The sequence below is a fragment of the Vicugna pacos genome, chromosome 16, assembly GCF_048564905.1.
Source record: "Vicugna pacos chromosome 16, VicPac4, whole genome shotgun sequence".
Taxonomy (NCBI): domain Eukaryota; kingdom Metazoa; phylum Chordata; class Mammalia; order Artiodactyla; family Camelidae; genus Vicugna; species Vicugna pacos.
The window spans coordinates 35,827,054-35,848,848 of NC_133002.1; the positions used below are offsets into that span (position 1 = coordinate 35,827,054).

General features: G+C 33.7%; 1 protein-coding gene across 1 annotated transcript in view; it reads right to left on the minus strand.

The window, feature by feature from the left end:
- Window positions 1–21,795, minus strand: part of SKAP1 (src kinase associated phosphoprotein 1) — a 257,324-nt gene that overhangs the window by 161,670 nt on the left and 73,859 nt on the right. The window contains exon 4 of the mRNA XM_031686090.2: window positions 19,420–19,536. Coding sequence (XP_031541950.1) covers window positions 19,420–19,536 — 117 coding nt within the window. The remainder of the gene's footprint in view (window positions 1–19,419; window positions 19,537–21,795) is intronic.

The window sequence follows — 21,795 nt, forward strand, 5'->3', positions numbered from 1 at the left end:
GAGCATTTGCAAAGGGTTTTTGTTACATTTTCCCCCAATTTACCTCTGGAAAGAGTGTCCTAAACAATATACCCACATGCAGGGTGTGGCCACTTCCTACACTTCTGTCCAACACTAAGTATTTTGACTTATTTCTGCCCAACCCTTGTCAGCCTAATAAATTCCAGTTGATCTTTTAAGACATAATTCAAATACCACCTCCTTAAGAGGCCTTCCCTGAGCTCTAGTTTCCTTTCCAGGTGTAGTAACTGCTCCCCCGACTCTGCTCTCATAACACCATTTATGTTCCTCATTTTCAGTGCTTTAGTGGTCAAATTACTCATTCAAATATTAGTCTTTCCAACCAGCCTGTGTGCTTTTGGAGGGAAGGGCCGTGTCTTATTCACTGCTGTAGTCCCAGTGCCTGGCTGTGTCTGACACATAAGAGGCACCAACAAGTATCTGCTGGATGAATGTGCAGATTACTGTCAGAACTTCCCATCTTTTCCTACAGAAGATGCTGCAAGTTTGCTTTCGGATTTCAATTCTTGATATAATGTGCTGTACAAGAATCCATAGGTGTGAAACAAAAATAGGAAGTATTCAAGATTTTTAAAGTATAATCTAGTAGGAAGGGTTCATTAGTAATCTTTATAGAAGGAAAAACAAGGCATGTATTTCCAAACTTTGACCATTTATTTCAGAATTCTTGGCAAAAATGCTGTACCAGATATCTATAAGCAAAAAAGTCTAAATAATATAAGTAGCTTTCATTTTAAAAGAGAAGTTGCTCATTAATGCACACTTTGCATTGACAAAAACACACACGCACACACATACAGAAAATCTTTGTGTTCAAACCACTTAGATCATAGGTTCCAATCAAGTAGAATATGGGGAAACAAATACAATTGTGTTACACTAACGTTATAACACTCTGCAACCCTTCCAAGGCTGTAAAGCATCAATAATTCCATCTTTATTATAAACAACCCAAAATATGAACATACATCTTGCTCTTCCTACAACTGTCCTGATAATGGAGGGAAATGCATTTGTTTATATTAGTATGGGTCAGACTAACTAGGATGCCTGTCAAAATCTTCCTGTCCCATATTATTCTTGAAAGTTTGATAAGTTCATTTGTTTCAAATCCAGGGCAACATAGAAGATAAAAACAAAAGGAACCATCATAGCTTGTGGGAAACTTGTGGGTCAGATGACTCAGGCTCTTCAAATCTGGAGCTTTGGAATTTACTGAAAACAGCATCTGTAAGGTTGTCTCTCATTGGAATATTTTTTTCTGCAAACTCAGCACCCCTGTGAGTAAAGAACTAATTTTGTTTTCAATGATTTATCTAGGCCAAATTTATACACTTGGAAGTAACAGTTCACAGTATAAGTGCATTCGTTTTATGTTTGAAATCTTTTTTTAATGTTTGTTTTCATTCTTATATTGATTGCAGATCAGAATTCAGAGCAGGACATTAACAGCATATCCAACAGTTTCTCCTGTTTTTCTAGACTATTCCTTGTTCTGATGACCATAAACTTGAGCATTATCAAGATTTATAGAACACTAGGAACTTACAAAGCTCTTCAATCCAAAATGCTTTCTTTCCAAAGAACCATTTTAAGTGATGACCACAAGGTGTATGGTAAGAAAACTGAATGAGCAAAGGGTTTATAGTCATGTAGAATGGACGATTAGGGTCAACACACAAAAGAGCAGCTACTGTTTATTTCTTTTTTTAAGAAAACATTTAACTATGTATTTTCCAAAGTGATTGTCAAATATTAAACTATTGGAATATTCTTTCAATTTAAGTACAGAAAAGCATAAAGTTCGAAAGACTAAGTGATAAACCAGAAAATAAATCACAGTTTTCAGACTGGGGTTCTAGTACAACTGCACCTTAATTTTTTCTTTTTTTAAATCTTGCCCGTGTAAAAAAAAATTATGTCTTGTAAATCTTTTAATCCACATGTTGCCTTTCATCTCTTACTTTTCCTTATAATTTATCCGTTGAAAAACCTAGGATGTTTAATTGTTAGAATTTCCTACTGTCAGCACTTTGCTAACTGCGTACTTGCAGGGCATTTCAGCATGTTCTTCTGTCCTTTTTTTCCCCTGCAAATTGGCAGTTGGACTCAAAAGCTTGATGACTCATGTTTGACTTTTTTGTGCCTCAGTTTCTTAATCTGAAAAATGGAAACCCACACATGAAAGTCACACATCTCACTGAGAGGTCTGTATGTATCATTGCGGAAGGGGTTGAAAGCTGAGAACAACCACGGAGAGAGCGTTGTTGAAGAACTCAGGCCCTGCAATTGCCGGTTTTCTGGTCTGGGTTCCAGCTCTGCTACGTGTGAAGATTTGTGATCCCAGACAAACCTCAAGCTCAGTTTCCTCACTTATCAAAGATACCACTCACCTTATGAGATTGCTGTGAGGGTTAACTAGAGCGATGCATTCAAACAAGGTTTTTAAACTGTAAAGTGCTGTAAGAGCATACAAATTAGTGACAGCATTACTCCTTAGCAGGGGCTTAAATATTTTTATAGTAAAAAATTTAATGTTTTGGAGAATTAATTTCTTGAGAAAGGTTAGATATGGCATGGACACAAAGCAAGAAGATGATTCACTGACTTAATGAATACTTGTGGAGGAATAAATGACAGCCTCCCAACCCAGCCTGGAGACTTACAGCCCTGTGACTCAGGAGCTCTGAGTTCTGGAGGATGAGGATGTGTAAGCTTCTAGCATACACAAATATCACAGTACCATTTAAACAACTCACTCCAAAGCCACTCATCAAAACGTCGAGTAATGATTTATAGCGGGTGAATACGGGAAAAAAAATGCTGATTTTTATTTACCTTTCAATCTGTGCAAATCCATTAACTATGGATTCGAACGCTCTTCTTCAAAGCCTTTTGCCAGGTCACTTCCCTTCTTCCACTCCACATCCTGTTTTCTCTGGGCTTCTCACATAAATTTACTTGAGGGCCCTTCTGCCTATTCACCTACCTCACACCTCTGACCTCCTCAGCCACAGCCTAAGCCTAAGCCTTCCTTTCTTCTTTCCCTTGCCCACCCAACTTCCATCCAATCCATCTTTCAAGAAGCTTCTAAAATACTATTTCCAGGTTGTCTTGACTATCTAGTTAAGAATTATTCTAGATCTGCATTTTCCAATATGGTATCCACCAGCTACGTGTGGCTATTTAAATGTATATTTAAATTAAGCAAATTTTTTAAATTAAAAAAATTTAGTCTCTCTGTCTCACTAGCCACATTTTCAAGGGCTCAGTAGTTACAAATGTAGTGGCTGTCCTATTGCACAGTGGAAGTATTACAGAATGTTCTGTAGGACAGCACTGTGCTACAGCCCCTTTCCTGTCCCTCTCCTCTACAATCTTGGAAGACAATGTGGTATAGTGGAAGAAATAGGAGTTTTGAAATTAGATATCCTTTAGTTTTTGAATACTGGACTTAAGAGGTGACGATATGAAATTGTGTAAGTGCCTAGGACAATGCCTGTCAGAGGGTAGGTGCTCAATTAATGGTAGCCATTAATGCACTACTCCTTTCCCAAGTGACTCCAGAATCTCTAATTTTTCCTTTCATAAGTGTATACAAGTATCTGAAGGACCAATAACAAATGTTACTTCCTTTTCTGTGGGGCAGTGTGACATACTGGAAAGACTACAGGCTTTGGATGTATGGAGACTTATTCCAACCCTCCTCTGCCTCTTTATTATTTTAGGACCTTGGGCAATTTAATCTCTCTGGTGCTCAGTTTCTTCATCTGTAATATGGGAGTAATAATACCTACACTGCACAGTAGTAATGATGATTAGAGATAACATATATAAAATGTTATGCCTGGCATAGGGCAGGCATTCAATAAATTTATTATAGGAAGCAGGTATTGTTAATTCACCTTACAGAGTGCCATGTATGCAGCACAGTTGCATGCGAAGTAATTGTTGTTGCTGGTAATGAAGGTCAGACTAGTAAATCTTTCGTAAGATGGTGTTATGCATTGTTTAAACACTTTTCCTAAGTAGGGCTTTCTCTGATATTCCAATAATGCAGCTAAACTAAAGGTTTTCTCTATGGTATTATCAATTCCACTCATAACAGTTCTCTTAAATTTGTATGATATAGGGAAAAAATTGAGTATTCACAATTCATCAGACAGGCTTTAACTTACCATTACTCAGTATTTTTTTTTTTTACTACTATAGAGGCATTTATGGAGTGGCATGCTGGATTGGAACTGCAAAGATTGGCATAAAGAATTTTTACCATCACTGTCACCAAATAAGGCTGTAGCTTAAAATTTTGCCCAGACAGCAAATCTGAAATTTCTGCCTCCAGAGCATAAAAAAAAAAACCCACAATCTTCAAAAACAACAACAACAACAACAACAACAACACCCCAAAACAACACAGAGATTAAATGCGTGCATGAAAAACTGGAAGGCTGGGGGAAAGAGAAGGGAAGCCTTTTTGCATCCTCAGACCCTCTTACAAATTCATGCTGCCAGAAGAAGGACAAACAAGTCTCTCTCTTGCTTCTAGTAGCTGACACTCCCTAAGTGAGAGCCCATTTCCAGGAGTTGTTCTGTTTCCTTGATATGTCTTGTTCCTTCATCTGCTAGAACGCTTGTGGGTCTTTCAAAAATATTCTTGGAGAAGTAGGTGAAGAGTGGTGAATCACCAATTTAGTATCTAGTCATTCCTTAGGGGGTGGGGGAGAAGGAGTGACCAAGTAACCAAATAAGGAGAGTTATGAGTTCAATAACCAGGATTATTCCATGGCAAGGATTCTGTTATCATTGAGCACAATTCCTTTATCTCTCAGAAACAATCAACCTTCAGCTAGGGGAGTGTAACCTTAAAACCTCATAACTCAATTTAACATAGTGTTAAAGTTTGGGGGGATATTTGTCAATGCTGTGGCTGATATAATCAGTCTGAGGGACCTTAGAACAAAGGAGATGGGTGAAGAGCGTGTCACCCCTGTGCACATTCGTTTCCTTGATGAACAAGGAACTATTAGCTGCAGAGAAGCATGATCTAGGTGAAGAATGATTCTGATTGTTTTAGTTTGCTTCTCCTGAAATCGTGAAGTAGAACATAGGGTCTCAGTGAGTTAAGGAGCAGTTTTTGTTACTGTGGTGCTGAGGATTTAAAAAAAATTAGGTTTAATTTGGGAGAGTATATAGATACATAGCTCTTCTTTAACACCAACCAGAAATCAATTTGAGGCATAGATCTCTTTTTAACCTCTGCTCTAACCTCATTAAATCAAGAAGTTTTTAAATACACAGTCATATAAGACTTAAATAAGTCTAGTTGGGTTAAACACTAGCTTTTATGCAAAATTCAAGAAGGACTTGTTAATAAAACATCTAAGGAGGGAGCTAATATGTTCATTGAGCATGTGGCTTTTTGAAAGGGAAAGCACCATCTTCAAAATTTAATTCTCAATAAATTATAAACTTTAATTGTGAACTTCTATATAAAATATTATTTCTAAATTCATCTTCCCAATAAAATTGTTTACCACTTAACAGTTTCTTCATATTATGCTTTGAATTAATCACTGCTCTCACAGACTCTAGAAGTGTAACCTGTAATGCATTTTTTAAAACTACCTCATAATTATAGTTTGCTCTTTAAAAACGACAAATATTTTAAATTACATTTTTTATTTTAAAATATTCTTAATTTTACCATTAAGTAGAGTTTATAATATTATTACAGGTTTAAATCACTGATAACATTTATCAAAGAATAACAATATTAATTCTTCTCTAAATGCAGGTTTTGTGGCTTTAGATGTAAAATTTTATTCTTATTTTTGCTGAATAGGCTTATTTTCATCATTTCTTTTTACATGTTCTCTGGAAATGCTGGACTATGGACAAATAATTTAAGTTAGTATCTTAGAAATCCAGGAACTTTCATGTAACAAACTTATTAAAATATATTTCAAAATCTGACTCAGACAACAACATAAAATATCTGCTTTTATCATTAAAAAAAATGACCAGCATATTTCATTTTAAAAGGATAGCAGAAGTTTCTTAATCAAAAACTTCTCAGGAGTTTTTTACCACGTGGATTTACTGCAAACCTGCTGTATCTGCCAGGCCAGTAAACCTGCCAGTCCACCTCAGTCAATACCTCACACTGAGATGCCACGTTTTAAAAATCTTCCTGATCAGGTAAATATTACAGAATATATTCTTTTCTAACCCTGCAGATTTAGCTTTCATGGGGACATTTATGAGAGCTGAAAGGACTGAGGGAAAAATAAAACCCATACTGCTTTTTAGAGTTTTTAAAAAAATTCTTTATTGGAATTTCAATAATTCATTTAGCAGAGTGTGCAAAAATTTTATAGAAATCTCTTCTTAATTTTATACTTTTGTCATATATTGAAAATCATACCCAACATGCTCTCATATCACTTGGACTGAAAAACAGAGTATGTTAGAATTACTGTCAGTGATAACTTGGGTAAGAGTTTAAGGAATATTATAACTAAATCAGAACTCAATTTTTGCCTTTCCATGTAGGAAAAGTAAACTTAAAGCTGTGAATGTTTTTACCTAGGTCTGGCATCTGTAGAGCCAGACCAGGATCTCTGCAATTCTCTGCACAGCGATTCATACTGTAACAGTCATGACAGCAACGCTAGTAATAATCCTAAGTGAACTGTAAATATGCTGTAATTACTAACTCAACTGTTAGAATTTACTAACTAACCACTTGTGCAATTCCAGTGATTTCCCCTTAATTAACTTCTTAAAACAAATAAAAAGAATATAAGAAACAACAGAAATGCTGAAGGAAGGCCACCATTAGATACAAAATGTAAACATCCTAAAAGTTTATAAATATATGTGCCTTAACAAGTTAGTCTGCATTTATCTTCACTGTATCTATTTAGTGGACTAATCTAGCCCTCCTAACTAAACAGGAATTAATATCAACTTTTCCAGTGTTTGTTCTAAATTTCTTTGCACCCAATATGCAAAATCATTATTCATATATGTACCTTTCTCTCTCATTTAGCTAAAGCTTGGACTTCTTCTACAGCTGAAAAATGTTTTTCCACTGGTAAGACAAGCTATATGTATTTCTCTTAACACAAAATGAAATATACCCTTTAAGAAGTGAGTATTTATTTAGAGTTAAGTTATATTATAATTTGATAATTTATCCATGGAACAAATACAAAAGTAGTAAGAAGTTGCTTTTTTGAAAAGCAGGATTTGGACAAATCAAAAAGACAGTAAGAATTTTTCTCTGTTTGGCTCCATTTTAATGCATCTCATCCTAAACAAAAAGGGAGTTTTAATTAATTTCAAATTAAGGGGGAAACACTTAAAAAAGAACACTATCAAATTTAAATAAATTTGTTATTTTTGAAGAAACAAATATACAAAAGATTTCACAAAAAGAGCTCCTTTAATTGCCCCGGTGTTCCTTAGGAAAATTCAGAAAACTTCTTGCTTTTTAGCTGAAGGTATTTGCACATACAGAGTGAAACAACAAAGAAGAAAGAAGAAATCTACCTTACTCGTAGCTTCAATGATATAATATGGAAAATAGTAATTATTTATAACAAGATGTTTAACAAGAACTCAGATGTAGTTTTCTAGGAAAATCTCTTCTATCCTATACTTTGACAATGACCACAACATTCCAAAAGACCCTCTCTGACACCTCCGTTTAGCTACAAAGTCAAATTTTTGTAATTTCTATATTATAACGTTATTAACTGTAACCACCTAGGAAATCAGTCATTTCAATTTCCCTAATTTTAACACTAAAAGAAAGAATACAAAATCTTAAACTGGTTAATAGATTTGAATTAACAAATAATTTTTCTAAAATGAATCTTTTTCCAAAAGCCAAGTAAAGATCTATCTCTAAGTAAGAAAGCTACACTTAAAAGAGGTTTGTGAAAGTATATACATTTAATTTTAAATCAATAGTCAAAGAATGTGTATTTAAGAGCAGTCACAATTTTTTGGTGACCAAACCCATTGAAATATATATGGTAGTAAATAGCACAGATACAATAACTAAGGGATATTTTCTGCACCTCTACTCATAAAGAATGTTCCAAAGTTACTAAGAAAATCCACAATTTAGTCGATCTTATGAAAAGTGCAGGCTTAATGTGAAAAAAATCAGATCAAGCAGTTGCCTGAGAAACCTGACACAGATCAGGAAATAGGGGTATATAAGATCACCTAATCTGATTACAAATAAATTTCAAAAACATGTCAAATTATGTTTTTATAAAGGTATAAAAATTAGACTATTCTTATGAAGATCCATAAATGCTTACTTATTAAGAGATTTCATCTTTAGGTTTGTTAAATTTTGTCTTCAGATGCACAGAGGAATGTCAATACTAAAAATTAATAAATAGTTGGGATTCAAATTTTATTCACAAATCTTAAGGGAGAAGCACAAAAAGTGAATTAATTTCCCTATTTGACAAAAATAACAACGATCATCTCTTCAAGTGGGGGAGAAAAAAAGAGAATCAGTCAAAACTACCAGTTTTCTATTTAATATTTAAATCATTATAATATTCTCACTTATTTCACCTGTGACCAATCTCTTTTCATTTTGTTCTTCTATCTATGCCATTCGCTTGCAATTCCTCAATTAGTGTAATATTTAATATTCTCTTCTGGAAAAAAATATTTGATTTTAAAAAAGCATGGTCTCAAATTTATCTCTAGAGTTCTCAGAATTTGTTAGAATATGACTTGAGCATAAAGACAATCTACCTTCACCATTACTCAAGTTTTTCAAGTAGCTTAAAATAAAAAACTACTTAGGAACAGTGTCTATTTTAGTCTTTTCACTTCCTGGATTGCTGTGTTAGGCATATTAATAGTAACTCTTCATTGGTTCTTGTCTATAGATCAGTTATTCTAAGACAGAACAGAAGTGCTACTTTTAGTGGCCTACTAGAAAAACAAACATAATTTTGTGCTACATGTAGAATTTTTTTCCATAAGCAAGACACATGAAATCATTTGCATGCCAGTTCAGTCTTCCCTTCATCTGTTTGCTACTTACTAGTCATTAATGTATATCTAAAATTCATCTACCATAAAAGGAATGCTACAATAATAAATTATAAAATGGGTAAAATTAATTTGTTATAAGAGATATAGGATATCTGTTTAAATCTGTTAGAAATGCTAATAAGTATTCATTTATAATGGCGAAGAAAAAGTATCTGCAAATTTGGTTTAAAGTTCATGTCAAAACCTCCCTTATTTACCGATTTAGGAATATATACTCCTCAAGATTACGGTTTTATTTGTCTGCTTCCTGACTTGGGTAATAAGAATATACTGAAATAATTGTTGTAAGAAAGTACTATCTTTTAGGTTTTAGGGCATTAATAAAATAAAAGAACAGGAGTTTCTCAGATATGAGTGTGTATATATGCTGGGATATATATATATATATAATTTTTATATGTGATAATATGTAATTTTTAAATCATTGGATTCATTCTCTACACTCAACACGTTGAGAACTTACGTATCTTACTTAGCCTTCGTCTTTCAACTGAAACAATCCAGAAAAGCTAAAAAAGTAGTATTTTTTTCCACCACAAGAGGGGGCTAGAGAATTCTGATCTCTTCTAAGGTCTATAAAACCCTCTTAACTGCTACTTTATAGACATTCAATTACAACAGGCCATAATACATTAAGGCATTAAAATACACATATATCCCAACATATGCCAAAGCAAGCACTACACTGGCATGCCCACCAGATGATCACCAACACCAACATCAAGTAAACACTTAGGCATTTTCTAATGGTTTATATGAGGTTTTACGCTTTAGAGCTTGCTTCCCCAAAAGGCAGCTCTCTTGGTTAGGTGATCCCCTTGGAATGGAAAAGATCAAGGAATGTGATAAAATACTCAAGAACTGGAGAGTATGACAGGGGCAGAGTGAAGTAAGGATTAAGAGAACTGAAATTTATGCAGTTTGCAAAAGTGAAGACTCTGGGGATAAATGTTCACAGTCTTTAAATACCTTCTAAAGGTAACAATATAAATGAATTAGGGGAATTATTCAGTCTTGGAAGATGGTATAGAAAAGAGCAATGACCTGAAACTAAGGAAGGAAAACTTTAGGTTAGACATGAAGAATAAATTAGTAATAATAGTTGGGCGGGAAAGATGTCCTGCAAAGGAAGGATACAGAGCATAATGGCTATATTTGATAATTAATTAAATGAGATATTAGTAAGAATGATGTGAATTCATTAGAAGGGCTAGATTAGATAACTCAAGTGATTTTTTTCCCTAAGCTGTGACAATCTCTAGGCCCAACTATGTTCTTGGACATTCATAAATGTCTTTCAGCGATGATAATGGTCATTTGTAGAGAGAGTGCTCATGATCCCAGTTAACCCTATGTTTTTTTTTATTTCTTAAGCAATTAAAAAAAAGAAGTTAAAAAAAGAAACCTTATTTTTTTTGATTAAAACAAAATCTGGAGTACTATTATGAAATAACATAATTATAAAGTTAACCACGACAATAATGTTTATCTCTTGGGGCAAATATTTCATTAAAAATACCATACCATATAAGCTATAGCCTAACAGTTTATAGAAATGGACCTGCAAATAATTGGATAAAGGCTTTTATAAGTGAAAACTTTCCATGAAAGATCAACTCCCCTATAAATCCCAATTTTACAAGCCAGAGAAACCACTTTGTATAATCTTTCTTTCTCACTAGACTAATGTATCTGGGTTTAAGCTACTTAGGGCCCAACATAAAAACGACAATTGCTTAAAGTCAGAAAGGCAGTCTAGAGCATAAGCGTAATTATAGTTTGTGAATTCAACAATATTTCTCTAGTACACAATAATATTCTAGATTAACAGGTGCTTCAGTATTGTTTTAAACAGCATTACTAACATTTACTTTATACTTGAAAAGTCAGAGTTCTATGACAGGGCAAAAGAATTTATGGCTAGTAGAAAAACAAAGATCACCAAAGCATGAAGAAATGACATACACACACACACACACACACTCTTACTATATATGTATGCTTTATGGACACATATATAAAGCATACATATATATTAAGTATAAATATTAATTTATACTTATGTAAATTAAGTGTATGTGTCTATATACTAGGCCTGAAAGTTTTATGCTTAAACAAAATTCCTTCACATTTAAGTGAATATTAAACTTTGAGATACAAAAATGGTCAGTAGTTTTGGAGCTTGAGGAAGGATGGTCTGGTAGTTAAAAATCATACCTGAGAATCTAGAACTCTAAACTTTAGACATGAGTGCCCTAGGTAAGGCAGCTAATCCTCAGGTGATTCAGTGTTTATCTATAAGGCAGATGCTATGTTTAATTATAACATATTTATAGATTCTAAGAACAAAGTAATTAAGCATCGAATACAAGATTTTCTAAGAAACAGCACGCAAAGATATATAACCCCTCCTCACCTGGAACTGATTTATGTATCATTCAGACACATATATTACATTAGCAACTAAAATGTGGCATATCATTATACCACCACTGTAATGACCACACTAAAAACTTCAAAAATCATATACTAGAACTTTCATATTACCATTACACTTATTGCCTAGTTCAGAATTTGGAGAGAAATGAAGAATACTTGAGGCAATATGAAAAAGCTAAATTTCATCTGCCAAGTCACTCGCTTAAAAATCAACTATTTGTGCTTAAAAATGGCCACTGTTATTTCACTACTAATTATAGTGGAAGCTCAATAAATGTTTGACATTTCAAAGAATGGACTTTTGCTCATACTCTCAGCCTGGAAAAGACTTCTAAAAACACTTTGGCCACAGCACAGGCCAAATATTATATTGAATTTCTTCCAAACTACTGCAAATCCAAGCAATTTTTTTTCCCTGAAAACTCAGTCCCTGATAATCAGCACTTATATACCATATACTTCACTGTGGGGGTGTCTAATCTTCTCTCTTCCACTAGATTATTTACTCACTGCAGAAAAGAACCACATCTTATTCCTCTTTGTATCCTCCACACAACCTCTAAACATATGATTGAATAAGGGCATTCAATATAGGTATTCAATAACTAACTCTTCATTGGCAGTATATTAAAATCTATAATGTGGTTGAAAAGGCCAAAAAAAGATAACTAATTAGTTCCATGTCAAATCAATTCAGAAACTTATTTTATGTTATTCACAATTATAATCATTAGCTTTTATGGAGCCCTTTGAAATTCTCTACAAAATACACAGCTCCCAAATCATTTTGGGAAGAAGATAAGAACATACATAAGCCAGAGAGACACACATGTCTGAAGGACTTGACTGAAACTTGTGAAAAATAGCTTGAGACCACAGTCAGGCCTCCTGCAAAGTTGTTCAGGTCTGCACTGAAAAGCATGCTGAGATTATGCAGGTGAGGGGAGGCAGAGTAGGGGTCAGGGGAGGCCATGCCCAGGGAGGTAGCCTTGGGTTTCGGTTCTGACTCTGTTTTGCTAGCCATAGGACCTAGGTACTTAGCCTTTTTAAAATGTAGTTTCCTCTTGGTAAAATAGAGATTAGATTAGGTGACTACCAAGTCTCTTAATGCCATGGTTTTATGTTAAAACTTGGGTTAAATTTGCAAGGAGGTTTTTCTAGTAAAATAAACAGTATGGAAGATATCCAGCCATCAACACATGTGAGAATACTTTACTGGGTGCTGGACGGAAGGTGAGAGTTTAAACACGCACCAAGAGCCCAACACGCTGGGCTGAAGAATGAAAAATGGGTAGTTCATAGACAGATAATTGTTATTGTTTTTTTATTCTTCACAAAACATGTATAATCCTTGGTAATCATTTGTTTAAGTTATATAAATTACTGTCAACTTTGAAACCCAGTTTGTCATCTTCATCTGTGATTTATACCAACCTATATAAATGACATGATGTCTTAGATCTAGTAAGACATTTATCTTCATGAAGGAGGCCACTGCCATCCTGAGTGACAGCTTACTTACCCTTATCACAGTTAACTCAACATCGAGTCCTTAATTTCTCCCAGTGATCTGAAATCTGATGGACTCACCTGAAGCCAACTGAAACTTGTTCAGAAATCTACCATGCTCATAAAAGTATGTGTTTTATAATAGGAATTTGTTCTTTGGTCACCAAAACACAGACGTGGAAACCAGTTTTCGTTCTTCCACAGTGTGCACTCTAAACACACAGACATAAGTTCTGTTAGGGTTGACAGGAGTCATGTGCCTTTATTAAAGAAAAACATACCTGCAAGCAACAAAGACAAAAGCAAGTGTCTGAAGAATAAAAGGAGAATGAGATAAATGATTGTTTGAATGCATGTATGTTTATTTACATGTTTATATATGGAGAGGGACTATCTTGAGTCACTTTCATTATCTTTATATCATAGAATAAAAAGAAACTAACATCTCTAAATATGTTCATATAGTTAGTTTATGTAATTTAAGAAAAATACACATGAAGAAAGTAATTGGCTCTACCCTATCAGCGAGAAGGAAGCAAATGGCTTGCTGTTTTTAGTCCATTAACTCTTTCATTCTACTAGGGTACCAATGACTGAGCCAGCAATAGGCTTCTAACATTCCCAGTAAAGCAGCCATAAAACACGCACATTTTCCTCCAAAGTTGTCAGTAGTATTCGGCCTAAAAGTTACCTGATCAGAGAGGTCACTTAACTGCTAATCACTGCACCATTAATTCACAGACCTCAGTAAATACTGTTAAGAAGTGCAGTTTTATTTATTCTGTGAAACAATATAATTAATACACTAAAATCAGGCCTTATAAAAACTTAGAGCAATGAGGGTCTCAGACTGGCCTGTGAACAAACGTTTTTTAATCCTCATTGAGTATAAAGTCTATTGGGGGTGTTATAAGCAGATTAGACGGCAAAACTAGCTTAATTAGTGGAAGTTCTAGGGATAGGATTTCATGTCAATAAGAAGAAATCTTTTCAAACAATTAGAGTTCTTTACAAGTATCTAAAACATGACCTTGAAAATGTACGACAAAACAGGGAAAAATGGATAAATCTACAGTTCTAATTGGAGATTTTATCATAAGCCTTTCGGCAGATAAAAAAAAAATCTAGGATACAAAAGATTTAAAGAATACTATTTACAAGTATAGAAATAGTAAGAGTGTATTCAATAAACACTTCAGGAACACACATAGCACATAAGAATAAACTGATCATTACTAGGCCACAAAAGAAATCTCAGTATAATATTGATTATGTTCTTAGACTATTATATAATAAAATTAGAAGTCAAAATTTAAAAGCAGATTTAAAAATCCCTAGAAACTAAAACAAAACAAATCAAAACAAAAAACCAGGAAAAAACACACAAAAATGCTTCTTGATAACACATAGGTTAAAAAAGATATAAGAGAAATTACAAAACACTTAGAATGAAATTATGAATTATAATGAAAATGGTACATACCAAATTTTGTACGATGCAGGTAAAGTAGTTTTTACAGGATAATTTTTAGTTTTGAATATATTTATTTTTTAAATAAATATTATAGTCAGTGAAATAAAAGCAGTAAGAGAATGATGTGTAAAGCCCGTAAGAGTGATAATTTCAGAGGAGAAACACCCAGCTAATCAGAGCTCTTCAAAAAGCAGGTTTGGAATCTATTAGAATCCTACACCCAACCCTCACCTCCCATAGATTAGGTATGTCATCTTTGGCCAAGTCATTTAATTTCTTTATCTGTAAAATGAGGACAACAGTTCCTTCCTCTCTGAGCTAGTCTGAGAATTAAGTGAGATAATCCATGAAAAGCACTTAGTATGGCATAGAAAGTGCTCAATAAAATGCTCCTGTTACTAGATGACCATCATCCTTTCCAACTCCCAGATTCCAGATTCTAACTTTGATACAAAGAAATTTAAGATATGCATGAATTCCAGCCACAAAAATCTGATCAATGTATTAGACCTTCATTTTAATTTCACAATAATAAAAGTTTTATTTAAAATATATTCTTCCTTTCCACTAGGGAAGATACAAAAATAATACCTTCTTCCTATTATTATTGGTATAGAAATAAAACAAACAGTGATTAACAAAAGCTTGTCTATTGTTATTCATAATATTAAATCCAAAAACTGAATTCTATTTCAGAACCAAATTGAAAGCAGATAAATGTAAAAAAAAAAAAGTGCTAAAAATAAAGCCATAAAAAAACTGATTCTGTTTATTTTCAAAATATTCTATATGTTTTTTAATGTACTTTTCAGAAAAGGCATGGAGTTGAAAATGGCCACTATTGGTACATTAACAGGTCTGCAATTTCTTTTAAATCAAGTAGCATATAATAAACTGATCAATAACAGGCAATAGCACTTATTCATTTTTACTCTTCTCCAATGATGGTTATAGGTCTTTACTTTTCCAATTCTATTTTTCATTTTGCTGGAGAATAAGAACGTTTTCTAGCCTTTAATATTCTGATGTAAAAATAAGTTCTAAAAACATTCTCACTTCTTAGATATATCTGCCCAGCACCATTCATTCCCTTTTCTTTAATTAGAATGCAGTAAAATATATTATACATAATCCATTATTACAGATTTTAGGTTTCTTCCTCTTATAAAATGATTTTATTTTTTCTTTTTCTTCCAGAAGGAGTCACTATACCCTTCTCTAGAACAATCACTTTCCCTAACCCATCTTTAAAAAATGTATGTACATGGGAGGTTCTTCATTATACTAATGAAATAAATTTATAGACACGTTAAAATCCATTGTATATTTTAGATGATGAAAGTAATCAGATCATACATAATTGGCTATTTTTTTGTATAGCTATTGTAGTTAGTGTTTCATACTAATTTTTTTCCTTCAATATGGTAGAAACTATTTCTAGGTCTAGAAATCTAAGTGTTATCACTTGTTAGCAAGTTTTCACTTCTGATGGTAGAGTTATGCTCATGTTTGTGGGTGTCTCTCAATAGGCTGTACAGCCTGACAGTCCCAGACTGAGGGCATTTACAAAGGAAAAGGAGAAGGGATTGTGACTAGGTAGCAACATGCTCTCATTTTTATGCATGGTTTAGCCTGTAACCTTGGTTTTCATTTTTTGCACCTGGCTAGATTTCTATATTCTTCTAGATCTCTTTGTAGTTTCCACAAAAGCACGACCCATACACGACATGCACTATGGTTATTGCTTCTCATCACTGAAGTTATGGGCGAATGGGTCAGACTGTGTGTCCTTTCATTACTGTACATTTAGGACACTGCTCTGGCTGGAGGCGGAAGGCAACAAAGCTGAAATATTTTAACAATGATCTTTCATTTTTCTAATAAGGATAAAAATTCCAGAAGTCTAAAATAATGTCACTACAAAGAAAGTTAAAGAATAACTTTTATTCCTAAAGGGTCACTTTAGCTCTCTTACCAGCAAATGAAGACACTGACTTTATATTTGTCCATTTGTCAACTTACTAATAGTGTGTTTTCCCAATGAGACGGTCAGTTCTGTGAGGACAGCGACTATGTTCGACTTTTTACTGCCTATTTCACTTACAGCTCAGCACAGTCCCTTGCTATTACCTTATAATATCTAAATAAGTACTTGCTAAAATAATGGATAAATAGCATATCAAGTGTTACTGTTCTCTATAATGGTGCAATCTAGTTAGGTAGGATGTAAAGTTTACTTAAAATTTTAACATCTTCATAAGCTTCTCTTTAATTTCACAGGAAATATATATATCTTTATTTTTCAGGGGAATGAAACAAACATTTATTGTGCCCATTATGCATCAGGCATTCAGGTACTGTGTTAGGGTCAATGCTTTGCAGAAACTCATATGTAAACATTATCTCATCATCCTACAATCAAAATTTTAACACATAAACAAGTCTATTCCTACCTCTGCCATTGACAGTGTGATTTTGGGAATTTTTTTTAACCTTTATGCACAGAACTGAAAATAAAAATCTATTAAGTAAAATATATTATTACTAACACAGTTAATTCCCCTCTTGTGGGGAACTATAATGGAACAAAGCTTCCACTTTGGAATTTTCCAGGTAATAGGTTTACTTCTTTCAAAGCTATTTCCTTTAATTTCAACCATTTTAATGATAATATTTTAAAACCTACTATATGTATCTGTATAGTCTTAACCAAAATATCTGGAATATGAATCCATCTTTTTTGATAACTCACATAACGATAGTGCTTTAAGGATAGCAGAATGGTTAAAAGCAGAGGTTCTAGAACCAGACTGTGTAGGCGTAAATCCTGGTAATACTACTTAGCTGTGTGGTCTTAGATAAGTTAACTTCCCTGAGTCTCAGTTTCCTTATCTGTAAATTGAGGATAATCCTACTATCCACCTCTTAGGGCTGTTCTGAGGATTATATGGTGATACATGCAAAGTGCTTAGAATACAAATGCAAGGCATTATAGTAAGAGCTCAAAAAATGATAGCCAAAAAGTTTCACTGTATTAAGGTACTGAGCTCTTTGAGGAGAGTTTGTTCCATTTCTCTCCACAGTTCAATATGGTCCCAGACTGCTACTTCTTTTAGTTTGTATATAAATTTTGTTTTATTTATATATTTCGTTTTTGTATAGATTTTAAATTATTTTCCTGTTTCTTTCCTCAATGTTGTTTGTTAATTAATGACTTTATGGTACTTTTCCCTCTAATTGGATGCTTTACTGTGCGCTCAGAAATCAAAACATTGTAATGGCTAGACATTTGTAAGAAGAGGAATCCCCAGTGAGGGCCTCAGGGGCTTTCCCAAGAATAAGGTACATAAATGTTAATCTGGGACTCAGAAACATCTATTTCCATTTAGAAGTCTTCTGGTTTACTTATTGTGTTCTCAGCCGTGTTTGGAGAAGCTGGAAATATCAAATACCAAATAAGTGACCTATGGATTAATGAAGTACTATTGTTCTAATGCTGTCAAGCATTAGATTGATCAAAAACAAATGAAAGGTTGGTTTTTTTTTTTAATGCTTTGCACTGTTAATTTTCTATAATTATTAATCAGCTACCAAGGTAATTATTAAACTTTCAATCCAAACAATGTTTTTGGTGTAATACCTGAACCAATAAACAGATCTCACTACGAGGCTCAATTCTAAACCTTGGGTGTTATTAATCGTGGTAGTATACAAAGCTCAAGCAAAAATAACCGTTTCTGTGTGACTGAATCTACAGCTCTCATTCGGTGGTTATGTATTCAATGAAAGGGAGAAAATATGAATCACCAAAAGGGCTAAATGAAGTAAGAATTAATGGATAAATTAAAAACAGAAGAGGATATAGGGATTACAAATGCTTGGAAAATGCCAAAGTTGGAGGGAAATTTGGAAGAAAAATAAATAGAAAGATCACAGACTAATAATGAAAAATAAAGAGTAATTTACCAACTTTACTCCCAATCCCTAAGTGAATAATATGCTTCCAATTTAATATTCAGTTTAGTAGCATCTCTACCTTTTTCCCCCACTGTAGAGGCACAAGAGAGACTTTGATAAGATAACCATGTGCATCAGTGATGATCAAACCTTCTGTTCAAGTGGCCAGATGCCAGAAAAGACACAGTGAAACCCCACTCCCGGGATGTCTGAGCCTGAGCCAGAAACTGGCAGCCACAAGGCCAATATTTTTATATTCATGTATCTTTGTATCTTAAAAATTCATATATATTTTGCATTACATATCAATGTGTTTTTAATATAAAAATAATGTTCATAACAGTTGAATTATTTAACTCCTCTCATTCTCAAACTCAAATAAAATAGATGCTCCAGGAAGATTTGCATTGTGGTTCTTGTGGCTTCCCCTTCCCCTTGAACAACACCAATATGGTTAAGAGCATGTGAAAGCATGGGTAAAAATGATATCTTATTATAATATGATAAGCTCAAGGGTCTCAAATAATCCACAATAAAGCAATAATTCAATAATCATTAAATGAAAGCTCTAATTCTCACGAAACTCAGTGAAGCTAAGAAATCTGAAAGACTGGTAAGCTGGGCCCTGCAATCTTAAAATGCCCTCTTAGCTTTTCAGCTACAGTTCTTACAAAAAGGTCAATAATGATGTCTTCCTGCTCCAATATGGAATTAGTGTTTCCGTAAATACATTAACTTTAGAAGTACTGAATTACCTAGGAGGATCAGCACCACAATGAAACAAATAGTTGCTCTTTGCAAACTAATGATTACCAATACAGAGAACCCTGTGAAGGCTGCTTGATTCAATATGACCAAAGGCAAAGACACCAGGACAAAAGTACAAAGTATGGTCACCCTAAAGCCAGGAAGATGACACTCACCATCATCCTGATAATCTGACAAAAAAGGTGCATCTGATGTGAGAGACGGGCCATGAGGTCCACTGTGATTATCATCAGAGCTGTCCTGTCCAAAGTAATTTTCAGCGTGGTCTCCTCCTGAGGGCCCAAAGGAAAGAAAAGAAGGTCATATTTTTGATACCTTTATAAAGGTCTTTGTAGATTCCTTCTGTTATTCAAATATACCAGATATACCAAAAAGATATGTCTTTTACTTGATGGATATGGCCACTATCCATTAACATAAGAGAAACATATAAATATACTCAAGAACCAACCTATCTTGATGGGAAATTTTCCATTCAACTAATTAGAACTTAGAATCTGTTGGTTAGCTTAGAGTGAGGAGACCTCTTGCTACCAGAGGGAAATTTCTCCATCACACTTAAAATGAAAACATAGCTAAATAAATATATAAAACTTATATATACTGTGTCTCCATTAATTACAACTTTTACCCTGAATGCCTCTATTTCCAAATGAAAGAGAATAAATTACATAAAAGGTTAAACTTTTATACATAATATAATACAGCAAAGTCAATATTCTTTCCTTCTCTGAAAAATAAGGGAAGTAAAATTAGAGAGAACCTGGACTATTCCAGTTTAAATCACTACTTGTTCTGCAATCTTAAGGAAGTTCCCTCTTTATAATTCTAGTTTACAGCCTATGCAATCAACCTCTTAGGAATTCTAAAAGCCTTAAGAAGGTAATATTTGTTCTGTAAAATGGCTTTGATGAAAGGTAATGTATATACAATACTGAATTATGCAATTAAAACAATGCTAATCCCTTTTGGGTGTTTTCAACATACATTGGATTATATTTTGTATAAGTGGCCCATACTATTATGATACTTTAAAAGGTTTAGATGGAAGATGTTAGCTCATTCAGAAACCAGAAGAAAAGGCTCTGCACTGCAAATGGCTTTCCTTAAAATCCCCCAAACAGAGGTACAGGCTGCTGATAAAAGGACACCAACAGCTGCTCAGTTCATTTCACAAACATGAAAAGGGGATTTTCAACTGAATTTAATATTATCTCAAATACTAATTTCCAAAGGAAATCGCCAATGCTAATCTCAGTAAACAACTGTGGAGTTTTGGCCCTGGATTTCAACTAGGGAGCAGTGAAACCAAACAACCTACATAGAATCTGTATTGCCTCACTTTAAAAGTTTATTTCCTACAATTAAACTAGAAGGATAGGGAGGATATAAAATGATTAAAAGTGAATCACTGTAGCCTTCTCTTTCCATAAATTAGATGATTATATCTAGACTCTTCTATGGATGCTCAATGGTAGGTAGACGTCCATAAGAGAGTTGAACATCTGCAGATATAGGACTTTAAAAATAAACTAAGGAGTTTATTGTGGAGAAGAAAAGTAAAATTAAAACAAACAAATAAACAACCTCACACAACAGTCACTGGCTGGAGCCAGAAAAAATGCTCTCCTTTCCTAGGTAACTTAATCAGGATACAAAGCTTACAGTTATGCTTAAAGTAGTACTGTGAAATTTCTACTATAAGCAGAAAAATCCTTAAATACTGAACTGGGAGTTAAAATACTCAAATCTACATCATTGCAAATCCACTGAAATTACATTATCAAGAAAACCTAAATGGACTGCCTGGCAGTGAGGTTAAAGGAATTAAAAATCTTTGAACCAAAGCAAAATTCATTTAAAAAAAAACTGTACTTTGGGTTGCCAAGTAAAATTTAACATTTGTAGCATATACTAAACATTACTTAGCAACTATCACTCTAGACTCAAAGTTTTTTGCTTGCTTCAGAAATTTGACAAATTTACTCTTAGATGTAGCATTCCAGGATTTAAAAAAAAAAAAAAGCAGATCAGGAGAGGCTTTGTTTTGTTCTGTTTTTTCTTTTAATGAACTTTTTATTTTGGAATAGTTTAAAATGTATTATAAGTATTGCAAATAATGTACACAGAGTTCCTATATACTATTCAACCAGTTTCCCCCAATGGCAACTTGTTACATAACTAGCGTATATCTGTCAAAACCAAGAAATTCACATTGGTATATTGCTATTAACTAAACTACAGACTTAATTGGATGTTACCGGTTCTTTTCACCAATGTTTTTCTGTTCCAGGATCCAATACAGTTGCATTCAGAGCTTCTGTTTTTAAAGTCTTACCCAAAATATCTGTCTGGATTTTGCATCTGATTTACTAACTTCAGATGGAAAAGTCACTTCCAGTGATTTCTATAGTTTCTGAATATAGTTACCCAAGGTGGGCTTTTAACAGCCACTCCTGTGCCAAATACAAGACCATACCTCCGTAAAGTACACAACAACCAAGGTATATTACTCAATGCAGCAAAAACAG